The sequence below is a fragment of the Metarhizium album genome (assembly GCF_000804445.1).
Source record: "Metarhizium album ARSEF 1941 chromosome Unknown scaffold_3, whole genome shotgun sequence".
In the NCBI taxonomy this organism is placed as follows: Eukaryota; Fungi; Ascomycota; class Sordariomycetes; order Hypocreales; family Clavicipitaceae; genus Metarhizium; species Metarhizium album.
In genome coordinates, this window is record NW_024467577.1 from 1,584,361 (window position 1) to 1,602,029 (window position 17,669).

The window sequence follows — 17,669 nt, forward strand, 5'->3', positions numbered from 1 at the left end:
AAATATCGTCACTTTTATATCATCAAATTCATCGCATAGATGACGGCATATTTCTTGAATCTATTAGCCTTAATGACCTCTTTGAAGAATCGCACAAATCCGAAATTCCCGAATTCAATGACCCTTTTTGCCTCTGAAGCTGACGAGCCACCCGAGCCCGCGTTGTTGAAAAATCCACACACTTCAATTGCATCCAGCTTGAATTTTCGAACTGTAGGCTTTTCCATGTGGGTGCCTACAAATCTATGTGGGGGGTGTGGGCAAGTGAACACTGATCGAAATCAGATTCCAACGCTTGCCGCCACGCCAAGTTTCGGAGTGCGGGCGTTAGTTGATTCCTCCTGACTTGATTCTGTAGCCGACGGCTGCACAAGCACGGCTATTTTTTTCAAATCACGGATCTCTACGGAGTCGGACCCTTTTCCCCGACGTAGTTAGCGACCAAGGGGTTGCCCACGGACAAGGGTGTCATCTGAAGCAGCGGCGCAGCCCATCTGAACACGGGGAAATCGACATGGAGACTGGCCCGTTGAACAACCGATGCTGGGTACTCCGTACTGTAGATTGACCCGAGCCTGGAAATGACCCCCATCGTGCCAAAACAGGCAAACGAGACGGTGCATCTCGTGATGCCCAACTCTCATGTGAGGACAGGACGTGCTGCGGCCCAGGGGAACCTCGCTGGAGGAACTCGGAGGGACCCAGGAAAATCCAGGATGGCACCATGGTCAATGCGACGAGCACGTCATCAAAAAGGAGCCAGCGTCGACGATGATGTCGGCCGTGGAAATTCGCTCCGTCTGAACCACGTGAATGCCGTGCTATACGTGATGCGCCAACCAAATCGTCCGTCACCTCATGCCTCATGGGAGAGGTCGACGCTACTCCGGACTCCGTACTCTGCACGGAGCATTTTCGCTCGTAATGAGTTACAATCAATCGAGCTCGTGAAGTCGTGACACTGCGGGGTCCCCTGCCCGATAAGGCCCTTCTCGGCCATGTCCGCCAAAGACGCCGACCCATTAATCAATGACACATGGCATGAATGCTGCTGCCACCGCCTGTCGATATTGCCGTCGCCGGTGACGTTCGCGTGCGACTTTTATTGCGTTGCCAACAACTTGCCAACAGCCATCATTTCATCGTTTATCTTCTCTCTCGCCCATCGTGTCAAGGGCGGTGCCTAATACAAGTACACGGAGGAATCCTGACCCTTCGTCCAATCAGTGCCCCACATCGTAGATGCTGTCCCTGCCCCGCAGGGAGAAAGCCTCTTCCGTGTCGACATTCAATATACAAAAGCCCAACCCAAAATCTTTCGCTAAAATGAACCTTTTCCGTGCATGCCTTGAATGCTTGTTTTCATCGCTCATCCAAGCAAAAAGAGAGAAAAAAAAAACAAAGGAAGCGAGGCAAAAGAGCGCGCTCCTGGTTGCTGTGCAGGTATCGTCATCCCAATCAATATAAGTAGACGGGTTCCTCCTTTTTCGCCAAAATACGACCCAGATTTCTTCCTCAGCCATTCGGTAGCCTCGTCTTGTCCCTCCAACCACGTCTTCTCTTTATTCTCATTTGCTGTCGTCATTTGGTACCGGACTCGCAGACGGTGCAGCACAGTGCAGGCCCGGAGTGGATGGAGCCTTAGAACATGATCCACTCGGCTTCCGCTCCAGGTCCGCCAAAGCACTTTGCCCAATTCAATGGTCCTCGGCAGCCAGCCATCTTGGCCGGGCCGGACCTGTGACGCAAGTCGGGTGTGGCGGCATTGAACTCGCCAGCCCACAGCTTCTCTAGAATGTCCAGGGCTGACAGATTGTTCATGTAACCAGACCTGTTCATAATGTCGCGGCATTTGGCACGCACAATGTTTTGCTGCAGTTCATTGACGCACTCAGAACCGGCCACGAACAATGGCCAAAGGAGAAACTTCTCGGCCGTGCTGCCGGCATCAAGGCTGGTGGCGTAGTAAACGACTTGGCTGACCAGGTTCTGGAAGTCTGTGTGGCTCGATGGCGTGCTGGGACCCGCCAGACGCTCCGTGTAAAGGAGAGCGGCATACCGGAAAGCCTCCGACACAGACTCGAGATCCCGAACTCGGGACGGGCTGGGAGATCCCGGCAAGGATGTCGCAACGGCAACAGCCTCGAACTGCCAGTTTTGCAATGCCAGCCGCGCCTCCTTCCATTCACGCCAGAACAATGATCGGCTGTCGTCGAATGCTGCAGATGTGCTCATGGCAGAGGCGAGAATCTCGTCATCGTCAAGCGTAGACCCAAACCCGTTGCCATCAAAACGGTGCGCGGGCATCGCGTACATGGCGCCAAGTTGCTGCTGCGACCGTGGGTTTTGCTGCATGTGAACGCTGCCCACACCGGTGATGCCAGCACTGTACGGGCGGCTGAGGGGCGATCCAACCATCCGCTGACATGGTGACGTGTCTGCGCTTGGCTGGGGAGAGGCTGTCACGTTTTGCACGGGCCGGTGCTGCGAAAGTAGATTCAATCTACCAAGCTTGCTAATCGTCTTGAACAACGCCCTGTCACAGCCAACTAGGTTTTCTGCGCCGAGAGGTAACAGCGGTAATCCATCATCCACAGTTGGAGCAAGCTGGGCCTCGCGGTCATTGATGCTTGCCGATATGGCGTCAAAGTAGGTAAAAAGTGCTTCCATCCAAGCTGAGCCCCTCGAGGGCCCAAACTGTTCTGTGCGCATAGACAAGATCTTCTTCACGCCAGCAAATTGGGTGTGGAACTTGGCCACACCGGACTCGACCATTCGATAGTGGCAGAGGAGAAGAATGGTGGCGAGGACAGAGTCGTAGGTTGATTTGAGCGGGTCGTTGAGCTGTTCGTTCAAAAGGTTGACTGCCAGATTTCGGTGCTGAAACTCCTCTGCCAAGGAAGGGTCGTCCGGCTGGCGATCGCCAAGACTGTCAATAGCATTCTTTTCCAATGTAAGTTTCTCAAACAGTTCCTGCGTGTCTTGTCCGAGGCTTAATTTCCTCTTCATTCGCAGATTGCAAGCTGACAAGGCACAGATGGCATGCTGAAGGCTTTGACTGTGAACTGCCAGCTGAAGAATATGATCCCGAAAAGGATTGTGCGGTCCGTCGATATATACCATGGAAGGGGCAATGGTATTTTTGTAGTAGTCCATGAAGAATGGCATCCTCGCTACGAGGTCCGGGCTGACTCGCAATCGCTCCGTCTCTGGAAACGTGGTAGGCCACCTGTTTGATGCCTGTTCGGATTGTGGTGACTGAAGTTCGTCTTCGCGCGGGTGCGAAGACGATGTCCAGCTGTGGGCGGCAGGGCTGCAACTTGGATTGTATGCGTCGATTTGTGGAACACCTGCTGCCTCATTAGAATGGGAAGGCTGAACAGGGTGCCATGTGATGCTCACTGAAGCTGTCACATTCCCGCATCAGCTTGTGGCTCAGATGCGTGTCGAATGCGTCCAAGTGAGAGTTGATACTCGAGCTATGTTCTGATGCGGCGTATACCAAGCCAGGACACGACGTTGGTACGCGAGCGCTGTCTAGGACTAGTCCTGAAGGAGGACTTTGGGAGACGGGAGAGTGCTGGCCTCTGCCGTATCCGTCATATAGCACAGACGATCCACTGCCAAAGGGCATTTCATCGCGAGAATACGTTTGGCTGAGGGGGGAAAGATAGTCCACATCGCTTACAGAGTCGACTGATGATGACAGGCCATCGGTAATAAGCGGAAGAGGAAACTTGGAGTATTTTGATGTTGCGTCTGGTGAAGGTACGAGTCCGCCGGAGTAATGAAGATTGCCCCAGCCATGCTGAGAAGCAGTTGCTGTGCTGTTCTCAGAGTGAGACATGGAAAGATAGTCATAGCCGGGTCCGGGATACGAGCTTGCGTGAGTCGCAACAGAGTGAGCCACTGAGGGGATATCAATGGGCCCCCGGTGTCTCTGGGCCTCGTCCTGTTCTACCCAGCGAGCAGCCATAACGGCGGCCGTCGAGTTGGCACGACCGCGAGCAACAGGGGACTTCTTGGGTTCTCTGGACACCGGAGGCGCCTTGGCAATGGGAAGAGAAAGCCCACGAAGCTTGCCCCTGCTAGCAACTCCAACTCCCCATGTGAGCTGAGTCTTATATCCAGAGCATTCGTTCCCTATTTCGAGACATTGAGAGCAGTATGGTCGTCGGCGGTCACACTTGACGTTTCGTTTGGAGCAGGTGAAGCAGTCATCCGCAGCGCCTCCAGCAGGAGCACGTCTTCTGCGCTTGCGGCCCGCGGCTGCGTCTTTGACTGGGACCGTTTGTTGAGAGAGGGGTGGTGCTGTCATGATAACACAAGCCAAACCTCGTTCTTCTTTTCTTCTCAACACTGATGTGAGATTTCTACCGTGTTTCGACAGTGCTTTGTGCAAGAGTGTCGTATAAAGCGCGAAGTATTGCAAAGTACCTGATGGGAGCAACTCCGACTGAGAGGTGAAGCGGCGAGGAAGTTGGATTAGAATTTGATGGGATGTGGAATAAAGGATGGTGACGGACGAGAGACACAGATAGAAGGGAAGGAAGGAAGGAAGGAAGGAAGGAAGGAAGGAAGGAAGGAAGGAAGATAGGTAAGGACAGAGTGCCCAAATCTGCGCGTAAATGAGATACACCGGCTGATGCAGAGGTTGTATGCAGAGAAGGAAACCGGGTGGTAACACTGTTATGTATATTGAGAAGCTCGGATAGTTGACAACCACTGACAGGAACTGACAGTGATGGCCAGGGCCACGAGGGACGAACGACGGTGGTGGAAAAGGCGCTTGCGCCTTGAAGCAACCTGACCAGGGTGTATTTTCGTCTCTCCATAACATCCAATCGACAAAACTAACTGGGGTGTGTGTGGAATTAGATGACGGTATGTCCCGTAGTACTACTTCATGGCCTCCAATGTCCATGGTAGCCCGTAACCCGGTGGTGTGGGTGTCCCTGTAGCTCGTCGCCGTGCAAACATTTGTAGCCTTCATGGGACGGGAGGGTTATCTGGAGAATAGAGAGGGCGGAGGGCGCCTGCAGCAAGGCTGGTCTCGACGACACGTCGGCGTGAAGATAGCAACCGTGAGGAGATCAGCGGGGCCCGTGGCATGAAGAAGGGGGGGTTGTCGATGGGCCTCGCCTCACCTTGGAGGTCCGGGCTAGCGACGTTGGGGGGGTGGGTGACCGACGACGAGAGCCTGAAGGATTACGGGAGAAGCGTCGGCTTTGGAGCAGCCAGTCGCCCACCAGAGAAGGGGAACATTTGTTGGAGCCCGTGACTTGTCGAAACGGTCACTCGCCAGAGCTGTCATCTCAAAGTTGTGGTGTCGCACGTAGAAATCAGGTTACTCCGTGCTCCGTACGGCAGGCACCGCGTAGGACAGACACCTGGGGAGCTGTTGCCGTCTGGGGAGTTTCTGTGGTGGGTTGGCTGGCTGGCGCTGAGAAATATGCTCAGACATGAGCGATGCGCGTGAACCTGCCCCGCGTCCGCGTGGGTGCCCTTAATCATGTCTCCATGCGAGGGAAACCTGCCTGCCCAGGCCAGCGAGGCCAGCAAATGCCATGTATGATGTAGCACAGGATTGCTGTAGCTGCTCCGCATGCCTGGATGCTCTGCAGAATGTGATGAGGACGAAGACGGCGCACGCGTCCAGAGCCGTGGAGGGGCCGAGAGGGAAAGCTCAACCAACGCACGCTTTGTTCACCGTGCATTGATTGACACTTGGGTTCTGCGAGTTCGCGGGGTGAGATGCCACCAGCACGTCTTGCCCATCTAATCGCAAAGGCGGACAAGAGTGATTGGGGGAGAGGCTAATCAATGCTGCGGAGGGTGTGAGATGTGAGAGCCATGTTAGCAGGCAGGGCGTGTGGGGATGGATTTTTGGAGGCGGATGTTTTTGGGGTCGGGCCCGACGTGGGGACGTGGGGGTTGGAGGTTGGAGGGGCCGTGGCTGTGTGATGAACCTGCGTCCCGGACTCGAGGTCGACGGTTGATGACCTGGTGGAATATTCGACGTTGCCTTTGGGAGGTGCGGCGACGGCGGTAATGGAGCCATGCCGCATCACGCCTCTCCCTCCGGCGACCATCAACAGCAACGACGCCGGCTGACGACCAGCACCGAGTATCACGAGGACTAGACCCTGCCAGTCGTCAGGGGGCCATTCTTGATCTTTGCATTGTCTGGACGGGGAGGGCCAGGCGGCAATCAAAGCTCCAGCTGTCGGTTGATTCTGTCGAGAACGAATATTGTTAGGCCGAGGCATGTTCCTTGCTTGCACATTTCTGCTGCTGAGGTCTGGGCCTCTCGTCCTTCCTTTGCTTTCCTCTCGGTCCTCGACTCCGGTTTCTTTCCTGTTGGCCAGCTGCAATACGAGAGCAGACACACGAGCCTCTGCAACACCCGTTCCTTTCTTTGTCGGGAACGCCGGCAAGAGTAATTTGGTGGCAGAGGAAATTCGGGCAAGAGCAAAGCATGAACCCCGAACTTGGCGAGACGCCTTCTGTCTCCGCGATGAAATTCAGGGTTTCGGCCCATGGCCGCGAGCCACATCACGAAGAGTGTCGGCCCCCTCTCCCCCAGTTGGCCTCTAGCGCCCTCCAAAACTTGCGTAGCGCCAGCCAGGTTCTTTTGTAACGCCCACTCCAGCACCCACTTCGCGCAGGCGCTCCTGGGTGAGCCGCCAACTAACTACACTTGACATTTTGATACTGTCCCGAGGGGAGCGAACGAGAAGGTGCAAGCCCGTTGAGTTAAGGGCGTGATAAATTGCGTTAGCCGGCCACTCATCGCTTATATGGTTCTCCAGCAGAATAATAAATGAAATACTATAATGTCCCGCAAATCGGGTATGTGTGGGGGAACAACCCCTCTGCCATGTGCCTACATTCCATTCTTGTTCAAGCTCGGGTGCTCCATCAACCAGCAAAGCACCCCGTAGACTGTCGAGGCGTTTGCCCAAATGATGCTCTTCTTCCTCTCTCTTCCCCCCCCTCGTTTGGGTCTTTTTTTATTTTCCTCTCTTCTTTTCTATTTTCTCTTCCCCGTCCCGGCTATCCGTCCATGAACGCGGACAGATCCAGATGACCAATGCAGATACAGGGCACGGAGAGCAGCCAAGATGCAGTATGACACATGACTGGTGTGGCTGATGAGATGATGTTCCCATCAAGCCTCAGCGTCGGAGTGGATCACTAGCGTTAGCGTTGACGGGGAACTGTCCGCTCTATTAGTAAGTAGGATAGATTTGCTGGCGTCTGCTGGTCTCGACTTTGTACTTGCGATATAATTAGACCGGACAATTTTTACCCTGTCGAGATCGATGCGACGGACCATTATTTGACTTGAAGTTTCTCTTTGCACTTTCTTGATGCTGCTAGTGTGGTAGAGTCAGTCCCCTGTTGGCTTTGGCGACCTTGGCTTGACTTATGCACGGTAAAGGCCTGTGTTGACGATGGCGACGACGATGGCGACGATGGCGACGATGGGTTTCGGGCACTGATCATCTTGAATGGGGGACGAAACCAACAGCCCAGCTTTCGCTGCTTCCTCCACCCCCGGATAACAATCACATCATTACATAGTGTGGCTGGGCCCCCAGGCTCGTGCCTGTGCCGACTCCCGCTTGTGCGCAATTGCATCCATCCATCGTATTTCCGCGTGACTGCCGAGTCCAGGGGCATTTGAGGTTGATGGCCACAGAGGGAAGTCGCGCCTTAAGTGCTGGTGGGCACGTCATGACTGCAGACCGTCCATGTCGGCTTGTCGTCGAGCCGTCGAGCCACACAGAGTGCCTAGGCACCGAAGTACTCGAGGCCAAATCCAGGACAGGGCCAAAGTTTTCGACTCTGCACACTCAGCTCACAACACCCCGACTTCACGGACAAGAACAACGCCTCGCAGAGCCGCAGGGCGTTCCTGGACGCCGCCACCACACATAATGGTCCCACCAGTCATGACCCATTGACGCTGCTGGAGATGGCCCAGTACCTGTTTGTCCGGCCCCAAAAGTAGCCGCAGTCTTGGAAGCAAATCCCCAACCCAAACGGCATATCACTAATTGACTGCCTAGATACGAAGCACCCCAGTACGGTCGGTAGCTCAGGCTGTACAATGGTCGTCAGGCATGACGCATCGCCTGAGATGCTTGTGAGAGGCCTACCCTACAAGCAGCTGTAGACAACGGGAACTCAATCAGTGGAAGCGCGTCTGGCTCTTGAGAATCACATCATATGATATCGGCGTGTGGATCCTTGTCATCTCTATCAGTGGCGCAGAGCAGTCTCGTTGGTGGAAGGGACAGCTTTTCAACGGCCGCACGCCACGGCGGCCCAGGCCTCTCGAGTCTCAACAGGCCGCCGACATGTTTTCCACTCCTTGTGGCATCTCGCCACAAATGACGAATTGCAAATCCTTGGCTGTAGCTCAGCCCAGCGACGAGGCTGCAGGAGGTTGGTTGCTGGGCCTTTTTGGAGTCACAAGACGCCGAGGGTTCGCGCTAGCAGAGCCACGTATGTATGTCTCGCTGCCTGGTTAGTGATCCTTTTTCTAGAATGTCGTCTCGCGTCCTTATCTGCTCTGCCGTTCGTTTCTTCCGTCCTCGTAGTTACCTACCTACCCACACAACATCGGTTGGGCTTTCCCGAGCCTTCAAGGAGGCCCCAGTACTAACAAAGTCGAATTTCGACTAGGCAAACTGGGCTATTCACGTGCTGCCATACTGCTAGTTTAGAGATTCGGCGTTTGGGCGCATCATCATCAATTGCTCTTGTGACGAACGATTGTCTGCTGCGACAGGGAATATTTCCTGGTCGACAAAAGCACGTCCTCAGACGGCATGAGCATGCATTGGCGGCGGCGGATAGCAAAACACCTTTGGGCCGGCACCACGTTAGAGTCTCGTTTTACTAACAAAACCACGCATCAAGACCGTCGATCAAAAACATGGGCCGAGCCATGTTCTCGGGTACCCATCGCCAGTCACTACTGAAAAGGACAAGCAGAGTCCAGCATTTAGGTTGCGACGGCATATTATAACGGATCGGAAGCCGGGCCTCTTTATTATGCGTTTCGATCCAACCATTGGTTCTGGTTCGCTGCAGCCTGTTACCTAGTCGTTCAACAAATCGAAGCTAGCCAGGACATCCGCTTCAAGTCACAATCGGTTTCAATTGTACGCACCGACCAGGCAACCAGGATAGTCAGTCCTTTACCTGATTCGAATCAAAATTGGAAATTGCAGGACAAACATGGTTCAGTGGCTGCCAAGAGTAGCAACGTTCGATCTCGCCCGGACGCTCTGGCATTCAATGTTGCCCCAGCACAGGCGCCTCCGATCCCCCTGTGCCGCAAAACTCGGGACGGGACAGAGTCATTCCAACCAGTCGGAGACGTAGGCTGGCACCTAGCCGACCTATCGTGCCTGCTTGCCAAGCTACTTAGGCAACCAAAGACCCTCCCGTCTACCTAGGTAGTTCCTGAGCTACTGCAGCTGCCGCAAGAACCAAAGTAGTCTTTGGCTTAGCGTCTCGGGAGCAAGAAAAAACCGGCTGTAGGCTCGTCGAATTCTTCTTTAATGTACGGAGTAGGGACAGTGCCCAGTCGCCAGCGCCCGGACAAAGACATCAATGTCTCCTTTCTGAGGCCATGACAGGCCTGGCCTGAGTACTGAACCCAGATGCACCGAGGGAGTTGACGCTTTGTGGAAGTAAACCCAGGGGCACAATTGGAGTTTACGCCCCCAAAGAATGCAAAAAGCCCTGCCCAAGATGGTCTAGCTCCAGTGCGTGTAGCTGAAGGCGCTTCTCTTGCCTCGTCATGTTCACCTGATGGTTCCTTGTTGCCATTGAGCCGAACCCAGCAAAGCCTCGTTGCATTCCGTCTTTTACGCTCTGATAGATCGGATGATTTTATGTTTTTCCTTCGACATCCTTGGAGATGGAAATGTAGGTACAGGATGCTTTGGCAGTCCCTGTTGGCCTCATGAGGGTTCCAGCCTGGTCATGGCCGTCACGCACCTCGTATGTGCGTTACTTGAGGCTATTGATGAAGAGCTACTTTGGCGCCCAACCTCATGCGCCGAAGGTTGTCGACCCCGCTTGAGGCGGCCATGTTTGAAAGCTTGGCTCCCCCGCATTATCTTGATGTAATCTCGCCAATTGCCAAGTTGGGAAACTCGACGGTTATACAATATGCGGAGACATCACGACAACTTTTCGTGGCCACGGAGCCGGATCTATGTTGATACGCAGAATATCGAAATTCAAGGCCAAGGAGACGCATTGTCGTTTCTGCCCTCTCACTGAGAATGGGATTCAAGTCACCCGAGCTGGAATCTGGAGCGCAAGGCCTTTTCGGCATTAGTATCATGGATGGTGCCGTACTAGGCCTGTGCTTCTTATCTGGGCACTTGATGAGTGTCGCTCGGCATGCTTCGCCTTTTGCCGGCATCTCTCGCTGCGGAACCATCTCCGGCTCGTCGGAATTTGTCCTTGGAGATTCAGAGCCGGCCCCAGCGTGACGAATATCAGTCAGCGCAACTCACTGCACAGCACAGTTCCAACGGCCAGACTTGTCACATCTGCCCTACACAGACGGCGAACAATGTACGATTCTCTTTGAAGGTTCAACAACAAGCATATGAACTAGTCGCCTCCTCTCGTGCTTTGATGTCGTTGACAGCGTCATCACACTAGGACCTCCGACCTTTGGCCTTGGAGGCCGGAAAATTCTATTCGTGTCGGACTTCATGAGTCCAAAGACTCGAACTGGAGGAATATGCCAGTTGCGAGAATCTTGAATGTACCGGGCTACTAGTGGACTATCTTTAACACGCCCGCCTGTTCGGATGATAAGCCAGCCCAATCGGCTTTCTTGGTTCTGCCCATGCCAAGGTCAGATGCAGCTACGAGATTGATGATATTCAACAACGGAGCGACTCGATTGCAACGGAACATTTTGGCAAACGCACGACGTGAATCTTGCGCCCTCCCCGACCCTGTTTGCCAGCTGACACACTGTTTTCTCCGCCCAGACGGGGCTTATAGCAAGACGGCATGTGCGGGCATCGGCATCTTCAGATTTTCAGCGCGACGACCCGAGCCAGCGCTAGAGGTTGGCGCTTTTTTCGTAATATCATTCCCAATCATGGTTCGTGCCCAAGAATGAAATGAGTGGACAATGGCTGGGCCTGTCATAACTGAGGTCTGCCTTCATTTCTGTGTGTACCAAGCAGAGCCTAAGGCAAACGGGCGACAGACGAGCTCATCCCAAGGAGGACAACTTTGGCCCGTGCGACCAACTTGCCTGTCAGCTACCGAGAAACTCGGGCATGACCTATCAAAATGAAAAATTTCACCGTCGCGGTCAGAGACCGGTTGTGTGGTGTGGAATTCCCCCATGAAAGACGATATAACTTAATATCCGTACATATAGGTACTTGCGGTTCTGCATGTCAAGCGACCACAGCTTCCACCACCAGATGATCAACACGTGGAAATCCCCAGCATCATCCCCATGGGGTCGAGGCGCCATTACATACCCGTCCTCCAGATGTTCGCCAACCGGCAAACTGCTACCGCGTGAAGCGCATGTGGCACAGCAAGCACTTCCTCGACGAGAAGCGGACTGGTCGTTGCACGACCGAAAAGATGAGGCACCGCAACACATGTTACATGTTCGCTTGCGCGCTGCCGACAGGGGCGTGGCAGGAACCGGTCAGTCAGGATGCAACCCCCGCTCTGCAGATGCAAAAGTCCCTGGATGTTTGGACGTTTGGATGTTGGAGCGGCACAAAATAATGACGCCGCCGCCGGGAACTTTGCACACGGTTGTTTTGTCTCTGCTCTATGCGTCCGGGGCCACACCGCCCAATTCGTGGCGCCGAGATGAAAACCCCGTTCTGCATCTTGCCAGTGCAGTGGTTGCATTAACGTTTTGCGAGAGGCACATAGCCTTCGTTGTACGCACACGTTGTCGAGTCATCCAAATGCCACCAGCGCCATGGGTCCGGACTCCGGACTCGGCATCGTTGCAGTGATACGTGATGCGCCCTGGCCCGGGGAACTAGGAACTCCAACACGGCTTGCGGAACTTCTCTCCAGCCTCAAACTTTAGGAATCCATGGCTATACAAGTCCATGCGAGGCTGGATATAAGTCAGCTGCTTCTGTGACTTGCGCTTCCCTGCGTACAACATGCGGACTGCCCCCCACGGTCATGGTCCCTATGATGAATGAATCCTCGTCGCCGAGGTTCGTGACTCTACGCCGCCCTCGTTCGTTCCCCAATGCGAATTTTCGCTACAAACATCCGTTGTTTTTGCCAAATATGGGCAACATCGGACGGACCGCACATGCAGCAATGGAAGAGGCTGACATGAGGTGCTCCTGGCTTTGCACCCTCTTCTTCTCCTTCATGACCGTCGGATCATATAGCAATTGCCGCAACAGAGTCTCGCTTCCACGCTCTCTTGGGTCTGAAGATGACGTAATCAAAACATTCAATATACCCTTGGCCGGCCCAGAATCAGACTATCTGTCGTAAAAGAAACTCCCCTTGGGCCGAAAGTAGCCAGGGCCCAGGACTTACTAGCCGTCCCCGACTGTTTTGTCCCCTGGTATCAAACGTGTCGGTAGAATAAACAGAGGATGGTTAACTAGGCAAAACAGTCGAGTCCCGACTCTGACTGCACACGACATAAAATCATAGACGCCTACGCAGGCAGTGTTTGCTCAGTTCTCCATCGCCGGGGGGGTAAGAAAGGGGACCTCATCGACTCCGGATATCAATGACAAGAGCAAGTGATACTCGCAGCTTCAAGACTGGAAAACACCCACGGTCACCAAAGCGACGTTGTAGCGGGTTGGCGCTATTATGTCAAGTCTGTCTTCTTCCTTCCCTTCTTGTGATGGTACCAAGTCCTTGGTCACCAGGGCATACACTCAGTGTGGCCCTCGGTCACACACAAGGATCAAAGACGAGAAATGAGAGCAGCAAACTTTCGAGAACGAACATGGGGAATTCTCCCCCCCTGCCGTCACCCCCGGTCGTGAAGGCGGTTTTCCTGAGCACGAGTGCAACTGCAAACGTAGTAATACCGGAACGCAGAAGAGGGCTGCTTGGCACAGTGCTCCAAAGAAACCCTGTCAGAAAAAGATCGTAGCCATGCCTTTGGGCTTCGTTCCTCTTCTCTGGTAAGGTGGTATTGCATGCTCGAAATCCGCTTGGGGAAGGTCTGTGGAATCTTCTCTCATCTTCATCAGGAGCTACGGGATAGTTTGGGTTTTTCCTCCGAAAAAGAGGAAGAGATATTGGTGGGGGTGTTTGGATATGGCGAGCCGGAGTTTAGACTGGCCCGGTCCATTCAGCTCTCCTGTTCTTCGCCAAGCGAAGGAAGTCCAGGGTGGCAGTCGATCAGACTGTGGGAGGGAGCCGAGGAGATGTGGAAGGAATAGGAGAGCAACAATAGGGCCCGAACTCTCCTCGTGAGGCTTTTCTCAACGCCCTGATCGACGGCAGGACGTCCGGACTGCATATTGCAGTGCGTTTCCCGTCTGGATCCAGGGGCTGCGACCTGATGGACTATTTTCCCCCTTCAAAAATCCGGAGCTGGCGTTTGAGGGAAGGGGCTTCTCTCCTTGCCGACTTCTTCAGGTACTTTGCCGACCCATGAACGATGAGCAGATTCTCAAATGGACGGACTTGTCGCCATATTCACTCGAGAAAACGACACCGAAATCTTTGCCCATCGATCTTTCCACATCCAAAAAAGTGACTCCCCCCTTCCCTCTCACTCTCACCTGTAGCCCCCGGTACACGAAGCACGTCAAGATCATCAGTGTCACGCGGCTATTTTCGGCGTCATGTATTATCGATCGCGGTATAAGGGCGCCGTGCGGCGCACCTGAGCCGAAGCCGCAAACCGAAGAAAAAAGCAAAAACGGCAAAGTACAGTTGTACAATGGTTAGGCCGAACTAGCGGTCGACAGAGCACTATTCCGGGGCTTGATCTTGTTATAAGTCCTTGGCATATATGGCTCTACGCTCGGCAGATACGATGCGTCGATGATCGGACGCCTTGATTCTTGAGCTTAAGCGGCCGATGTTATGAGCAGGGCGTGACGGCGCGCATGGCGGGTGAGACGATTCGATGGACATTATCCTTGAGCCGCAACCCCTGTGTTTAGTTTCTGCCACGGCGTTGTGGTCGAGCCGCTGACTCTTTGTACCGTGAAGGAGACAACATGAGTACGGGTTCTTCGAGCAGAGCAGTTTGTCTGTCTCGTTGCTTTTGCTGTAACTGTATTCGAGCTTGACGAATGCATCGCCTCCATTGGTCGTTGACGTCTTGGAACAGCGGCGTATCCTCAAGTTTGAACGGCCCTCTACTACCCCGTTCGGGGTCACCGTTTCGGACGTTTATCTGAGCGGCCATGTGAGGCGACGAGTTGTCATTTCAACATCCCCGTGTAAATGGGGTTGAGGGGGACGCAACTACAATATACATTGACTGCACCTGAGGAAACTGTTGGCTGGCACATTCATTCTTGGCCCTTGTCGGACGGAGAGGGCTCGTAGAAAGCATCCAACTCTTCCCGTTTGATAGCACGCACCAAACACTGCTAGGTGCGCCTTGTGCACGCAGCGGATGTGCCCTAAAGATTATTACTACTGCCGAGGCTTCAAAGCCGCAGGTCTGCCTTGACGAGTCGACGCTGGCGTGTACGGCAAAATTGCGTTGGGGCGCTCGAGAATACGCATCATGGATGAAAAGGGGGGGGGAGAATATACATGTGATTCCTCATGTCCCGACATATTATATACAAATCTGGCATCACTTTGACATGCCGCGCATATGGCATTGAATAAGATTTATCCGGATCTGTACAATTCAACCATTCAAAGTCCAATCTGTCCACCACTCGCCTTATAGAACGACAGACAGGGCTGCGAGAACAATGGCACCGGCCATGGCGGGAGCGCGAGACCCAGAAGCACCTGCTGTCAGAGGTGGTGAGACGGTCTCTGAACCACATGTGCTGCAGGCCGTCTCGACGGGTTTGGCGGAAGCGGTCATGTCGCCATTCGTGCCGTCAATGGTGGTGGTAGGTTCAGGAGCCGTCATGACGCCGGTGACTCTTGGCTGGGCCTCGACATCTGACGTTGGAGCCGGAGGAGGCAGGACGCAGTTGTCGCCGCAGCCAGGGGCGGGAGTAGGCCTGTCGGCAGTCGTGTGAGGCTCGATAGTAACAGTGAAGACGGTCGTGGTCTCATCGCCAGGCTCACATCCATTCTCGTCCTCACGACAGGTGTGCGTTCGCGAAATGGTGAAGGTAGCCGTGGACTCGGGGCAAAGGTGGGTAGTTGACGTGATGACCTCAGTGGTGACGTGTCCCTTCTTGCAGGAACCTTGTCCTGAGCATGAGGTGATTGTGTGCGTCTCGGTCGTAGTGAAGACAGATGTGATACTCGGCTCGGACGCAATCAGAGACTGTAAAGTCATGGCCGGTTTTACCGTCTCAGCAGTTTGACGAGGTCTTCCAGATGGAGCTGTGTCGCCGGGACACCAAGTCGTCGTGCCCGTCATGGTCTCCGTCGTGACAGATCCTGTGGGGCATCCAGTGACGTAGTGCGGGCAAGAAGTGATGGTGCGAACGCTGGTGGTGATGAATATTGAAGTATAAGTGAGAGGTACAGCGACGTTTTGCCAGACAATGTTGGGGAGAGGCCCTGACACCGTGGTAATAGCTTGAGGCGTGATGCTGCCGCCGCCGCCACTACTGCTACTACTGTTGCCGCCGCCAACGCTGATTTTGACGGATTGTGCCGCGGAGGCAGTAGGCCTGGAGGACATGACGATGCCGTTGGTAGGGCCAGTAGAAATCGAAGCGGGACTCAATGGTTTGGCTGAGGTGACAGTGCTGTGCCTGCCAGGAACATCAACCGAGGGAGTGGAATGAGCCGGTGTGGTGGTGTTGAAAATAACAGAGCTGGAGCTGACTGTGAGCTTGACAGAGGCAGTCGTACTGTTGTTCATAGTAAGGGGAGTTGTAAGCGAACGAGTAGGGATTGCAGAGCTGGTCGTGGGCTTGGATTTGCCGCAGTCACCTTCTCCGGAGGGAACCGCGTCGGGACCCGTGCCAATAGCGACCAGGCGAGAACCACAGTCCTCATGATTGGCAAGGTGAATGTTGCGATTGTCCTGGTCGAAGACGGCATATGCGCCGCGCAAGAAGGTATCGCCAAGCACCGGTAAGTCATCGTCGGGTGTGACACCGAGGACACAAATGTTCTTATCGGGTTGCTTCCAGATGAAGTCGTTGTAAGGAACGACAACCTTGGTCTTGCCGAATTTGAAGTCTACCGAGCCGTTTCTAGAGCCAACGTCGCAGGGAACACGGTACAGACCGGATTTGTCATCCTCGGGAGGAGCAGATACATCGGGGAAGGCTTCCTTGATCTTGTTGAAGTGTCTTGTGGGCAGGGCAGAGACGGTGTAGCCGCTGTCGAGAAGAACAGGTTGACCATTGGGTTGATCAAAGATCACCGCCGTGGAGCCGTCTCCCTTGGTCACCGAGACGCCGTCGAGATAGATCCAGTACCGTGTGAGTTTGTCGGGGGACTCGGCGGCAGGGATAATGGGTCGCTTCTCCAGGGGACCAGAAAACTTCTTGGTATCAATACCGCCGAACACAACGAAACCTCGCTTGCTCTCAATGGAGCGGATATCAAGTGAAAAGGCGCGACTCTTGATGAAACCCTGGGCAGCCAAGTTGTCCAAAAAGAGGGGATAATCGTTCTTCCAGCCCTTCAGCTGAGGAGAAGCACCCAAGATGCCCGTTGAAGCAAACTCGCTATCGGTGGCAACGCCAAACATTTGCTGGCTGATTTTGGCGGATCCGATCTGAACGTAATCATAGCCGTAGTCGAGTTTCGCGAAGCCAGTTCCATATCCGATCCGATTAGTCGTATTTGTGTCGACAAAAGTCTGACTGCCGTTGAAACGGCCAAGTTTCTCGCAGAATCCCGGGTCAGTGGATTTACTGCAAACAGGGTTGATCCAGAGCTCGGCAGAGCCAGTGTCGAAGTTGACTCTCACGGCTTGGGCAGGGGTGCCGACCTGCAGCTCAATGGAGTAAAAGAATCCCGACTTCTCAGGATTGATAGCAATTTCGTTTTGTCGTTTAAGCCTTCTGTTCTTAGTTGGAGCGCCAGCAGTAATATCAAGCGGAAATCGAATTAAATCGAGCTCTTGAACCATTCGATTATCCATGGGGAACTCGACCAAGGCCTCTGCGACGAGTGGCAAGGCCACAAAGGAAAAAAGAGTGGACAACATGATGCTCGTAAGTCGGCATAAAGAGAGACCGCCCAGCAACGTGCATGTGTCTTGCACACAACGACAAAAAAGAAATCTTCACGCCTTCAAGTAAAATAAAGAACAGAGACGTTGCAAGAAAGGGAATGTAATCAATCTCAAGAATGAAGAGTAGTTTAGCACCACGAGGACGGGGAGAAAAGGAGGCGTACCCGCGAGGAGGGAGGGAAAAGGGAGAGGCATCGCGGACGGATCACCACCGTACCTTGTCTATGCTGGTCCATCCTGACAATAGCCCGATGAAGCAACGATAAATCCCCCTGATAACTAAAAGCCGCGCAAATTAGGA

General features: G+C 53.9%; 3 protein-coding genes across 3 annotated transcripts; all 3 read right to left on the reverse strand.

Annotated features, from left to right (window-relative positions):
• Positions 1-1,641: 1,641 nt before the first annotated feature.
• MAM_02243 (Zn(2)-C6 fungal-type DNA-binding domain protein) lies at positions 1,642-4,318 on the reverse strand (the record flags this gene model as incomplete). The annotated part of the gene is made up of 2 exons (XM_040821042.1): positions 1,642-3,350; positions 3,403-4,318. The coding sequence occupies 2 exons, from the start codon at positions 4,316-4,318 to the stop codon at positions 1,642-1,644; spliced, it is 2,625 nt and encodes an 874-aa protein (XP_040681385.1).
• Positions 4,319-5,816: 1,498 nt separating this feature from the next.
• Positions 5,817-6,269, reverse strand: MAM_02244 (uncharacterized protein; the record flags this gene model as incomplete). The annotated part of the gene is made up of 1 exon (XM_040821043.1): positions 5,817-6,269. One exon carries the CDS (start codon positions 6,267-6,269, stop codon positions 5,817-5,819), a length of 453 nt encoding a protein of 150 aa, XP_040681386.1.
• An 8,660-nt stretch (positions 6,270-14,929) lies between these two features.
• Positions 14,930-17,275, reverse strand: MAM_02245 (secreted aspartic proteinase; the record flags this gene model as incomplete). The annotated part of the gene is made up of 1 exon (XM_040821044.1): positions 14,930-17,275. The coding sequence occupies one exon, from the start codon at positions 17,273-17,275 to the stop codon at positions 14,930-14,932; it is 2,346 nt and encodes a 781-aa protein (XP_040681387.1).
• Between the last annotated feature and the right edge of the window lie 394 nt (positions 17,276-17,669).